General features: G+C 53.2%; 5 protein-coding genes across 5 annotated transcripts; 4 read left to right on the forward strand and 1 right to left on the reverse strand.

Moving 5' to 3' along the window:
* Positions 1-725: 725 nt before the first annotated feature.
* On the forward strand, positions 726-2,558 carry PG985_009990 (uncharacterized protein; the record flags this gene model as incomplete). Its single annotated transcript, XM_066829758.1, has 3 exons — positions 726-866; positions 962-1,043; positions 1,234-2,558. 3 exons carry the CDS (start codon positions 726-728, stop codon positions 2,556-2,558), a joined length of 1,548 nt encoding a protein of 515 aa, XP_066682148.1.
* A 456-nt stretch (positions 2,559-3,014) lies between these two features.
* Positions 3,015-3,401, reverse strand: PG985_009991 (uncharacterized protein; the record flags this gene model as incomplete). Its single annotated transcript, XM_066829759.1, has 1 exon — positions 3,015-3,401. One exon carries the CDS (start codon positions 3,399-3,401, stop codon positions 3,015-3,017), a length of 387 nt encoding a protein of 128 aa, XP_066682149.1.
* A 2,618-nt stretch (positions 3,402-6,019) lies between these two features.
* On the forward strand, positions 6,020-7,423 carry PG985_009992 (uncharacterized protein; the record flags this gene model as incomplete). The annotated part of the gene is made up of 1 exon (XM_066829760.1): positions 6,020-7,423. One exon carries the CDS (start codon positions 6,020-6,022, stop codon positions 7,421-7,423), a length of 1,404 nt encoding a protein of 467 aa, XP_066682150.1.
* Positions 7,424-8,098: 675 nt separating this feature from the next.
* Positions 8,099-9,213, forward strand: PG985_009993 (uncharacterized protein; the record flags this gene model as incomplete). The annotated part of the gene is made up of 3 exons (XM_066829761.1): positions 8,099-8,259; positions 8,362-8,501; positions 8,900-9,213. 3 exons carry the CDS (start codon positions 8,099-8,101, stop codon positions 9,211-9,213), a joined length of 615 nt encoding a protein of 204 aa, XP_066682151.1.
* Positions 9,214-10,942: 1,729 nt separating this feature from the next.
* Positions 10,943-11,831, forward strand: PG985_009994 (uncharacterized protein; the record flags this gene model as incomplete). The annotated part of the gene is made up of 2 exons (XM_066829762.1): positions 10,943-11,204; positions 11,296-11,831. The coding sequence occupies 2 exons, from the start codon at positions 10,943-10,945 to the stop codon at positions 11,829-11,831; spliced, it is 798 nt and encodes a 265-aa protein (XP_066682152.1).
* Between the last annotated feature and the right edge of the window lie 620 nt (positions 11,832-12,451).

Genomic DNA, 12,451 nt, shown 5'->3' on the forward strand with positions numbered 1-12,451 from the left:
GGTCATCCGGGTTCAACGCAGGAAATAAGGGGACAGGGAACACCCAACACAAACGGCTCCAGAACAAGACCCTTTCGTCCAAACCAACGGAGCCCGGGTTGCTAGGGCAGGCGACGACCATGGTCGGACAGGCGCACCTTTGAGGACCCTTGAACACCCTTTGGAGCACCCTGGAGCAGCGGCGCCCGTACGACTAATGAGCGAACCCAAAATGGGTTGTCGGAGAGCCGGGCTCTCTGGATCGGCTGCCGTATGCTATTTCTAAATCTTTCGATCTGGCCTGGCTGGATATAAAGCGATGGGGCTTTTGTGGTCTTTCTCATCCGTCAGTCCTCTTTCGATCTGAACTACTTACTCTTCTCCACAAGCCAGAGAAACCACTCCTTGGTATAGCATCCGCTCTCCAGCCCACAAACGAGTTTCCTGCATTCGCGGAAAAGCTAAAACGCAACAAACGACAAGAGTCAGTGAGACTTCTGGGCATCGCATCCGCCAGCACTTCTTACCTGGCCAAGCCCATCACTCGTTCGTGGTGATACTACCAAGTTTCTACCAAGAGAATACCAAGACATCACCAAGCAGCAACACCTACCTCTTCTGGGCAACGGCAGCATAGCCACCCTATACCAAACCTCGATGTCTCGGCATTTTCTTAGCAATCCCTCGTTCTTCACCCAGGTCGCTCTTTCCAAACGGAATTGTTTCCCGAATCACCGCTCGTCGGCATGCTCCAAGTAGGTTCGTCCGAGGCGGGCAGCAGCAGCAGCGAGAAGGATAGTAGCAGTCAGCAGCAAGCATGGCGTTTGGTCAAGATCCGTTCGGCCTCTTGGTTCATCTCTTTGGTCGTCAACTTGGCGGCCCTAACGGTTAGTTTCAAACATCATCCCGCCGCTGCCCACCGTATGGGCCCTCATCGCGGGGTCCATCACCGGGACTTACTCATGCTAAGACTCGGCCGCAGGATAGCATGTTCTTTGGCCTCATTGTGCCGTTCCTGCCGAACCTGCTGAAAGATCGCGTCGGTCTGGTAGATGATGCCGAGAGTAAGTCACGATTCCTCATGTACCCACTTTCATGAAACGTCAGATTGACTGGTGAATCTGGTTTCATAGTCCAAGTCTGGAACTCGGTACTCGTCGGCGTATATGGAGGTGCCGTCTTCATTGGCTCTCGTAAGTCTACATATATCTCTCTCTGAAAGGCAGAGAGCCATTGCTGACTCTCATCCAAAAGCCATCTTCGGCTGGTATGCCGACAGGGCGAAGAGCCGAAAGGTCCCGCTCCTTCTCGGCTATGTCTCCCTTGCGGCTTCAACCGTGCTGCTGCATCTGGGCAACAGCCTCGGGCTCCTGGTGCTCGGGCGCATCTTGCAGGGGCTGTCGTCGGCCTGCGTCTCGAGCGTGGGGTTCGCCATCCTGTTCGACGCGTTCGGGACCGAGGAGGCCGGGGGCGCCATGGGCTGGGTGGCGGCGTCGCTGGACGCGGGCGGCTTCATCGGCCCTGCCCTCGCCGGCGTCCTCTTCAGCGCCGGCGGCGAGGCGGCCGTCTTCATCTTCGCCTACGCCTTCATCGTCTTCGACATCCTGCTGGGCGTGCTGGTCATCCTCGACCGGAAGCAGCCCGATCCCAAGATGCCGCTTGCCTCCTCGCCGGCGTCGGCCTTCGACTCGGACTCGGACTCGGAGGACTCCTCCACCACTGCTGTGGCCTCGACCGTGGTCTCCGACAGCGAAGACAACAACAACATCAACAGCAGCAGCAAGACCGAGAAGAGCAGCGGCAGTACTAGCAGCAGCGAGGACGGAAACGCTCTCGCCGCCACGACCGACTCGCGCCTCGCCGGAGTGAGCTTCTGGCACCTGATGATGAACCCGCGCCTCCTTGCCGCCTTCACGGGCTGGCTGGTGGTCGGCAGCTTCGAGACGGCCTTTGACAGCGTCCTGCCCATCTTCGTGGAGCAGACGTACCACTGGGCCGTCCTGGGCGCCGGGCTCATTTTCCTTGGCTTCTACCTGCCGGGCATCATCATCAGCCCCATCTGCGGCTACATCATGGACCGCGTCCGTAACTCGCCCCGCATCCTGTGCACCCTGGGCTTAGTCCTCGCGGGGCCCTCCTTCATCCTCCTGGGCCTGGCCGAGGGGCCCCGGATCGGCCAGCAGGCCCTGCTCTGCGTCCTGCTGAGTCTGATCGGCATCGGCACGGGGTTCTCGGGCCCGCCCCTGCTCAAGGAGGTCGGCACCGTCGTCGAGCTGGCCGAGCGCGAGAACCCGGGCGCCTACGGGCCCAAGGGCGCGACGGCGCGCGCTTACGGCGTGCACAATGCCGCCTTCGCCATCGGGAACCTGCTGGGGCCCGTGCTGGCGGGCGCGATGAAGGCCGCCTACGGCTGGGGCGTTATGGGCTGGGTGTTTGGGGTGATGAGTCTGGTGATGGGGGCCGTGACCATGTGCTCGCTCGAGGGCTGGGTGTGGGACACCACTTCGCTGAACTTTGCCCGGTTCCGGCGGGATCGGCATATCGGGTCGGCGGAGATTGAGGTCGAGGAGGGGATTTGAGGGTTAGTGATGATGATAACAGAGACGAGGATGACGATGATGATGACAAGAATTATTTGGTCGGGTCGTTGGAAAAGTATGGTTTGGAAAATAATGACGATCACGACGAACTAAACAGGTTTATATCTGAAAAGAGATACATAATTAAGAATAAGAAGAATATTTCATCACCGCAATTCCACAATTCGCTTGGCACGATTTCACGACAGCAATACGTTTGAGAAGAGACCGTTATTGTTTATTGGTACCTCCTGTACCAAACTGGGGAATCCATCCTGCTCCTGATCGTACAAAACCCTGTATTGCACTTTTATCCGACCATGTGGGGAGAGTCCAGCCCATCCTCTGGGGCATTCGGTCACCGTGGACATCGACGACTTTTACTGGCTGACTGACTGCCTACTGCCTAGTTGTCTCTCCGTCTTGATCAACAACGAACAAGCAGAAACAGCCGCTTTAGAGAGTACGGCACTGGATATTGATCCCGCCCACGGCGTCGAGGGCGTGGCCGGCGCATTTGTGCTGGAGGGGGGCGAGGTTCCACTGGGCCGTCCAGCCATGATTAGTGTAGTCAAACGTCCAGCCCGTCACGATGCCGCAGCCCTTGAGCTGGCTGAGAAGGTGCTCGCCATGAGCGCCGACCACGTCGCTGTGGTGAGAGGTGCCGTCGGCGTGGAAGTGGTCCCAGAGGGGGTTTCCCCTCCAGCTGTTCCGAATTTCAGTGACCGAGCAAGACGTCACGGCACTTTGCTCGGGGTTGGGTTTGGGGGGGGGGGCAGGGGCCGCGGCGGCCAGGCCGGCTAGGCTGGCGGTGAGGAGGGTGATGGAGGTGGTAGTGCGCATCTTGCGTTTTTTTATTTGATATGAAACGAAAAGAACGTTGATATTTGATATTAGAAAGGGAAATAAAATGCTGGGAGATTGCTTTTTGTAAGCGTTGGTGTCGGAGGCTTTTCCAGGAGAGAGAGAGACTCCGTGGAAGGAGAGGACTCTTATGCCCCAGGCTGGCCTTTTCCTCGTTGTCATGCAAAGTGTGCAACTTGACCAAAGGCGAGAGGGCAGACAAAGGGGAACTGGCACATGGGAGGTTCGCAACACCCATGGCCGCCCTTGAACCGCGTCGAAGGGGTTGCCGGCCATAGGTCCTTAGTCCATCGCATATTTGGGAAGCAAACAAAGAGAGTCAAGCTCTACAACCTATGGAATAATGCCCCTGCAAAGACTCGAAAGGACGTTTGCTTTCTTTGTTAACAAACGAGTGCGGCCAACTCCCGGCTTAGGGGCACCAGGCAGGCGGCACGGGATTGGCTGTGAAGGTTCCTTATAGGATATGTGATTCGAGACAACCATGTCGGGCATTTGTTACTCTGATAAGACGTGTGTATATAGAAGCAGGTTGGGTGTACTGTCTTGCAGGTTGAGGGCTCGAGATGATGAAAAAAATGCAGTTCTACATGACATATCGCTGCCAAGGAACGAAGCATTGCCTTGCCCAGAAAGTCACAAGGCTTAACCTAGATCCAGGTGATTCATATCATTAGGTATTCTGGTACTTTGCCATTTGCCAACCAGTAGTGAATTCGGAAGCCACAGCCAGCTAGACGAACTCGGGTGTGCTGTGATTTGTACACAACAATGAAGATAATGGGACCTTTGAACTAGGACCTCGGAAACGTTTCTATGGCATAGATAGATCCATTCTCATAATGAACCCTGGTCTATTGGAAGTCTGCCTTTTGGACTGTGATACGCATCAAAAATTCCTCCAGTAACGCCTTGGTTCACTTCACAGGGCATCTGTCTAGCTAGCTGCGTGGGGTCGTAACCTTGGAGCTCAATGCCCTCCTCGATGGCATTACCTTGGGATGACCGCCATTAGCTTTTTGGACTTGTGATACGGTCATATGGGCTCACTGAGAGACGGTGGAATGAGCCAAATTTTGTTACGCAGTAGCCGGATGGCTCCAGGGCATCAAGGGCAGCAAAGCAGGTCATCTACATACGAAGCGTGGAAGAGGAGGCGTGGAGGTAGACGTCTCCATGTAGGGCTACACCTGCAGATCACCGTACCTACAGATGTACATACATGTAGGTAGGCACTTGAGTTGTCCAGTTGAACCGCCAGCTGGGGCGGGCAGCACCTCCCACTGCCCCCCTATCTCGAAGCTGCTGGAGGCTGCAGGCCCCCGCCTTCACCACTGGAATCCATTGTAGGTAGCCTAATTACACACTGATAGGCCCGTTTTCCAGCTATTGATTGGCCTGTTCCCACCTGATTCCAGTGAAGAGTACGTGTAATTCGCGGGTATCTTAGGTACTTACTTTGGTAGGTCCTTAAGGAGTGGCCCCACATTTTGGGCAAACGGGCCCCAGTTGGTTTCTGTTTACCTACCTTAAGATTTTGCGAGAAGAGATTTTGGAAATTTCCTTCTTCTCTCATCCATCATCATCAATCTTCTTCGACCATCTGCGCGTCCCCAAACAGAATGGTCATCAAAGAAGAAGATTACATTCTCGGCATATGGGGGAGGGCACACGAGTGCCTCCTCCAACGCCACCCTCACATCAACTTGATCGATGCCTTGCGCACGATCATCCGAAATGCCATTCCAGTACTCAGGCCGCGAGGCGGATTAAAGAAATCCGACCTTGTATGGGCTGTACTCGGAGCCCTCTGGCAAGAACGTAAGTTTTGTCGCGTCTCACCCTCGCCTTCCCCATGTCTCCTCGTCCTTGATACTAACGTGTGTTGCAGAAATGGGAGACAATGACCTATTCGAACAGAAGCCAGATCCTGAACAAGTTATTGCCATGGACATATTCGTCCATATAGATCGCATGCAAGTGATTGCAAATGACCAATACACATCCCCAGGGACATCGTTCTGGCTCTTCTGAATGCTCCTCCCGGTAAGCTCGTACTTCCTACTATTCCAAAACCAGTGCCGCAATTCCCTCCGCTACGAAGCCCAAGCGGAATACCCGGAATATCCCAAGGCACTACACCCAAACCACCCGCCCCTCCTCGGCGACCAACTGTCGCATCATCCCCTCCTCCTGTTGTTACCACTCCCCTAAGCCAGGGAGCTACATGGCCAGCCGCGCCCTTGGGCGACAGGACCAAGCCACCCCCTCCCCCACCAGAAGACCCTTCTGCAAAGTATAGCTTGCAGTCTATGGGCATTCCCTTCCCATCACCGTTCAATGTCGAGAGTTGGGAGATCCAACTACCGCGTGGTGTCAGCGCGACTGAATATGTCGCGCCATATATGGCAAAGCTTGGACGGATGCTACAAGTCTGGATTCATGTCCCAACTGGGCATGGATCCAAGAACACCGTCGCTATCAAGCCCCACCGCCCCAACAACAATGAACGCCATACAAACGAGGCGATTTCTGCGTTGGCGTCCCAGTTCTTTGTACGAACGGCCTACAGAATCTTCATCAGGTGGTTGGAAGATATGTACCGCACCGGTCAGGCCCAAGATCTCATCGATTTCGCACAGAGCGAGATGAAGGCGATGTGTACGCAGTACGGCGAGGAAGTCCTCAGCGCAGTGGAAAACTGCAACCGGTTCATCAGGTCACAAAATCAGGTGAAACCCCCCACGGAATCCCCCAAGAACTCTCACTTCTACACTCCGAAGCCAGGTAGCGCGGAGGAGAAACAAAAGAAGGAGGAAGGGGAAGAAGAAGAAGAAGAGGAAGCAGGGCCACCTAAAGAGCCAGCGCGTCTTGGCGAATACGTCAAGCCACACGCGAAATCTCAAAGGGCCGATAAAAATGCTCGAAAGGCTGCTGCCTCGCACGACGACCAGCATCAAAAGGCCAAGGATGAACGCGAACAGCGCAAGAAGCGAACTTTCGCCATTTGGAAGAAGGCGAACCACGGCCTCGACATGGGCAACTACACCGCCATGACTAAGAACATGTGGCGCGATCGCTACGAGACGCTTACCGAACAACTGGTAACAAAGGAAATAGGCCTGGAAGATTACCAGGTGGAGCTTCAGAACGCCTTTTTCATGCCCTATTGCGATGACGGCACCCTTGTCCAAAAGTACAAGGATATCATGCCGCTGGTACAGAACCTTGCGTATCATACGTATGCGTACATGGGCTTCGAGACGAAGCAGATCGTCGAGATGATCGCCAATTTGATCGAAGGAATTGAGATGGATGTCGAGAGATTCCGAGGCAGGCAGGAGGCCAGAATACCCATATTGACCGGAACACTGGGCGCCGGGAAGCAGAGTCCCGCATTGAGCGAACCCGTGGACTTCCAAGAGGTCTTCCAAAAAGACAAGGGCAATGGAAGGACATTACGCATCGACGAGAGCGTAAACAAGAAGAACGATAACTTCTTCTCCGCTCTTGGCGGACTCAAGACCTCTGACAACTCCGAATGGGGCGCACACAGCGATTCAGAGACGGAGGATGAATCTCCCAGGAAGCCTTCTCGGGGAAAATTTGCCTCCCCTGTACCATCTAAGAAACTTCCCGTCTCTCCCGTCCTTTCGCCAAAACGTGCGGACTCCCCCGACTCCCCCATCTCCCTGACCTCCTCCCACATTCTCGCATCACTGAAGAGAAAGCAAATAGCCAAGGTCGAACAAGCCGCAGCGACCGAAGAGCCTGAGAAGAAGAAACCGAGGGCCGAACAAACTTCAGCGACCAAAGAGGCTGAGAAGAAGGACGAAGCCGAGGTCGAACAAACTGCAGCGGATGCGGCGACCACAAAGGCCACCAAGAAGGATGCTCCCAAGGCCGAAGAGCCTACAGACACCAAGGAGCCAACAGCAGGTGCAAATACCGCATCTAATAAGGAAGGGGGTGAAGGCAGTGAAAAGGCTGTGCACACCTAGAAATGAGTTTGGATAATACTTTGTAGTCCGTTAATTGACCATTTCGACCTAAGTTCTCGTATGTCCCAATGTGAATGTGTCTCCTCTATCGTAGAGTAGTAACCTTTTGATCTCTGTAGCATTGCCGTCCATCACGTACCTACGTTTCCCCGACTAACAAACAATGGCAGACTCGACCGCCCAAAGCAACAGCTCAGCGACCGAATGACGGCACATTCGAAGCGCTTCTGCCTACGCGTGCGAGACGACAAGGAAGTGACCAACGCTTCTCCAGATTACAGCATCCGGTCCTGTCTCCGAGACAACTCCATACGGTATGCTCTTCAAAAGCAAGTAAAACATTCCCGACGGTATGTGGCCTATCATCAGTGTTTGGCGTACGTAGCTAACTTGGACAGACACAGACACAGCGATGATACGAACCAATCCACTCCAGCAAAAACCCGACACCTCCGGGCCAGCCTCATTCTCAGAGACCATGCAGCACCGGCGAAACTCATCGATGCTACCCCCGAACCGGACCGGAGGCGATTACCGAATTTTCTCAAGAGAACATAATGACTGGAGACTGGATGCCCTGCTGGTAGCGGGTTCTTCTTTCCAAATACCGGTGCCACGTACGAATAGGAGCACGCCCAGGGACGGCCTGTCACGAACGAGGATAGAACAAAAGACATGCACGACGGCGACAAACTGGTATCTTGCGGCCAGATTTTGCAAGATGGTAACCGCCGTGAGCCAAATAGACCTGCCCCCGACGCTGTACAGCATTTCGGTTGGGGTGCGGGTGACGGAGACTCGGGCCAGCAAACAAACGACGACGCGGGGAACAAGAAGTAAAGCATGATGGCTACCGGCTCAAGCTGTCAGGTTCATATAAAATCACCGCTCTATTGAAGTTCTCTGTTCCTTTGCTAACTGATAACGATGCTGAATAGGCACTCCGTCATCCAAGGGGCCCCACGGTCCAGGGACTCACCGTCTCACGAACTTCTGTCAGCCCGATCCCGGCAACTTGCCGAGTCTGCCTTCGAACCAGGTCGACGTTGCTGTTTCGAGCGTGTTGAGCACGGCTTTGGTTAGCGCTGAACTATCGTAACGAAGTGGACTATGCCAATTTTTGAGACAAGAGGTAAAAGGAAACCACTACGAGTTCATGGCCGTTGCTAGGTGCCCTCTGGAGTTCTGACTAGGATACATTCTCTTTGCACATTTTGTTTTTCGCTTAGTCATTCGTTCATGGACACATTCTCACACCAGACATACGAGACTGAGAAGAGAAAATTGTTATTTCATAGTAATCCCTGAAGCCAGACCTGAACCTCACCAACTCCTGATCGTACAAAACCCTGTTGTGCAATTGTCTCCGACCATGCGGGGTGACCCAAGTATCCTTCACGAACATTCATCCATATAATATGACGGCTTGGCTGTTTGCATATTATGATCAACAGTAACAAACAGACAGCCGCTTAGAGCCCGTTACCCTTTACGACTATGCAGTCGACATTGTTGCCGCCGACGGCGTTGATGGCCTTTTGGACGCAGTCGCGCTGGCCGATGGGCAGGCTCCACCAGGACTTCCAGTCCCAATGTTTGTTGAAGGCGTCCGTCTGGTCGTACTCGAAGTGCCAGTCCGACACGGCGCCGCACCCCTTCAGCTGGTTGTGCAGGTGCTCGCCCCACTTGCCGACAATGTCGGGGTGGTAGTTGGAGCCGTAGACCTGGTAGTTGTCCCGTACGTGGAACATGGGCTCCACGTCGACACAGCTGGTTTTGGACTTTCGTGACGTGTCGGGAGGGCCGCCTCGGCCGGGAGCAGGGGCGGGAGCGGGGGCCGCGGCAGCCAGGCCGGCCAAGCTGGCGGTGAGGAGGCTGATAAGGGTAGTAGTGTGCATTTTGTTTTTTTGTCTGTGGTTTGGTTTTTCTATTGTTTTTATGGTTTCACGTTTGGTGGATAAGATAATGACCGTTGTTATACTCGTTGATAAACGAGAAGAATGTCGATAAGAAATAATTATTAGAAATTAAGTAAATGATATAGAAGGAAATAAACCCAAGGAGATTGCTTGTGGTAAGCGTTGGTGGATGAGAAAACTCCAGGAGTGACTCGATGGGAGGTCTAGACTCTTATACCCCAGGCTGATCTTTTCCTTCGTTGTTATCCGAAGTGTGTAACATCTTGACCAAGGGCCGAGAGACAAAAGGGGACTGGCACATGGTCGATTTGCAGCACACATAGTCGCCATTCAACTCGAGGGACGGAAATGGCAGGCCGTTGACCTCTGCTTTGCCGCCCTGGAGGCGTGACCCGGCCATGGCTCTTTGTTCCCTCGGATATATGAAAGAGCAACAAACAAAGGGAGGCTCCAGATCGATCCTACCCCGTGGCTATCATCCTTGCCAAATTTTGAAAGGATATTTGCTCTCTTTGTCAGCAAACGAGAACGGCCAACTCCGGGTTCAGGGACACCAGACAGACTAGTGATATCTACTTGGATATTAAAGGTATGGCTTAAGAAGGCTGGCCTATGCTTGTTGAGTTATACCGAGAAAGCGTTCCAAGACATCAAGCGAGACTTAATGAAATAATGTGATATATGTCGTGGATTTGTACGGAAAGATGCTCGGTTCAGCAACCGATCCGCAGCCTTTCTTAGATCTATGGACTTGATCATGTAGTAATGCTAGCCCGGTGTTCTCTTTCCTGTTACCCCAAAGAGTCGAGAGAAGATCTGGAGAATATCGAAGTGACCACAATTATCTCAAATAGTCATTAATGCATTTTGACAACGATTGGGAAAGTGTTATTGACGACCCGGGAATGCCGGAATGAGATAATCATACGTCCCTGTTGAATATCCAGATTCAGGGGCTCAAGATGCATGAAATCGAGGGGCTGCGATCAGAAAGAAACCTGACAAGTATGCATTTCTCGTTCTCTATCAAGACCCAGTATGCCCGCTTCGACTACAAAATACTGGACGACGATCAGATTCATCGTCCCGATAAGAAGGAGTCTCTCAATGTCCATTTTGTATTCATCTCGGATCTGTCGTGGCTGAGGAGCTACTCTCAGGGAAATATGCGGACTTCGATAAACTTGAAACAACGTGGGGTGGGGGCAATGGACTGATTGCAGATTCGAAAAAGGCTCTCCAAATCGTGTTTAACGTGGTGCCTGAAATCTGCACGATGGGGTCTCACATGGGGCTGAAAAGGCTCCGACTGACAGCGGGTTCGCCTTATGGCTTGATGTGGCACCAGGAAAGATGATGAAGTGGAAGTACAAAAAGGTATCAATGTTAGATAAGCGTCATCGTATATGCAAGGCTCGTGAAATCCCATCTCAGACAAAACTGCCTAAGCCACCCCCATCTCGTACCTGGCAAAGATCGGCCGGCCTACAAATTCCGTTGTTTTCTTCCTTGCCCTGGCCCTCTCGTCTTTCCCCAATTTTCTGGTCGAACCATTACCGGGTAATTAGGCGGTCCTTACACGGCGAAATATCCTACAGTCATGGGCCTTGAACGGTCCGTGATATGCTGGAAGAGTACGGTTACGGCCCTCTTTGCTACCGTAGCACAAGCCGGCGATTTCCTGACACCATGGCACGCGGGTCCCAACAAGGACTACTCAAACAATCTGAGAGTTGTCGTCGGTACGACAGCCAGTCTGGCTTGGCAGATGAATAGCGGCGAAGGACTCCCTGTGGAGATACGACTGTGGCAAGACAGCTATCCCGGCGTCAACTACAGCAACTTTTATGCCGTCCTCGAAAGTAAGCATCGAAATAACAGTTCCATGATACCACCATCTTTACATCGTCTTTTCGGACGACCACGAATTTGTTCGGCTGATGAAGCATTCAGGGTCCCATCAAGGCTCGGAGTATACATGGACAGTGTCGTATAGCGATCTTGATCCAAAGTTTCACGACGTATACTACTTAGAAGTGACCAACGGGGAGGATGAGGCTACCACGCACTACTTCAACATCACCGACAAGGAGGCGTCGAAAAGCAACTCTGCAAGCATGTCTGCGACGATCTCGGCCAGCCCAGCGGCACCGACTGCGACTGTGTGGCAGACGGTCACAGCGGAATCGAATGCTGGTGAGAAGCCGCTTGCCACGGGCACCTGGATCGGCATCATCGTTGGGGTCGTGGCTGCCTTGTTGCTCTTGCTGGTGGGCATGTGGTGGGCGATCCGAGTTTGGAAGAAGAAGAAGACGAAGGACTTGCACCCGGTCATAGGCAGCGTCGGGGATGGTGGTGGCGGTGTGGGCAATGGCAACCAAAGGGCTTACGGCGCCGAGGTTGGAGGTAATGCAGTCAGCGAGGCGGAAGCGAAAGCGTATGTGTCTCCGGTGTATGAAGTCGATGGTAGACAGATGCAACGACGATAAAAACAAGTAAGTTACTTGGTCAGCTGATCACCCAGTCTCCCGTATGAATGCACCTACAGGTAGCTCAAGCGAGCTTCAAGGATTGGTTGTGAAGATACGCCATCGCTGCTGTGCGGCATCAACATTTTCAGTTAAACACAATTAAAAGGGGGAGAAGACGAGCGAATGTTGTTCTGCTCGAGTGCCCATAGTCGGTTACCTGTCACATACAACCAGGGCGCTCGACTTCCATGCCAATTCATGGTGAGACACGGTACGACTCCAAAATCCACGTCGTTCGACCCCAAAATATTATGCAAGTAAAAGGCGATCTTAATTACCGGCCGCGAGGGAAAATTCATCAGGTAGGTACAAGGCCGTAAGCTGAGCACTCACATATGATCTCATTGGTGAGACCAGTACAGCTTCGCGCCAGCATTAGCCGGGCGAGGATTCGCGGCGCCACTGACGCACCGGCGCTAACGGCCACCATCATTCAATCGAAGCAGAAAAGGCCAACAGCCCATCTTTTTCTTGTTCGACTTCGGTGTGTTGTAAGATGTCGTGCATCTCAGGTTACTAAGTCTTCGTCGACTTTAGCAGATCATTTCCTGTACCTCTCTTTCCCAGAAGCTGCCATC

Source organism: Apiospora marii (assembly GCF_038362585.1).
Source record: "Apiospora marii strain CBS 49790 chromosome Unknown utg000006l_segment0_segment0, whole genome shotgun sequence".
Classification (NCBI taxonomy): Eukaryota; Fungi; Ascomycota; class Sordariomycetes; order Amphisphaeriales; family Apiosporaceae; genus Apiospora; species Apiospora marii.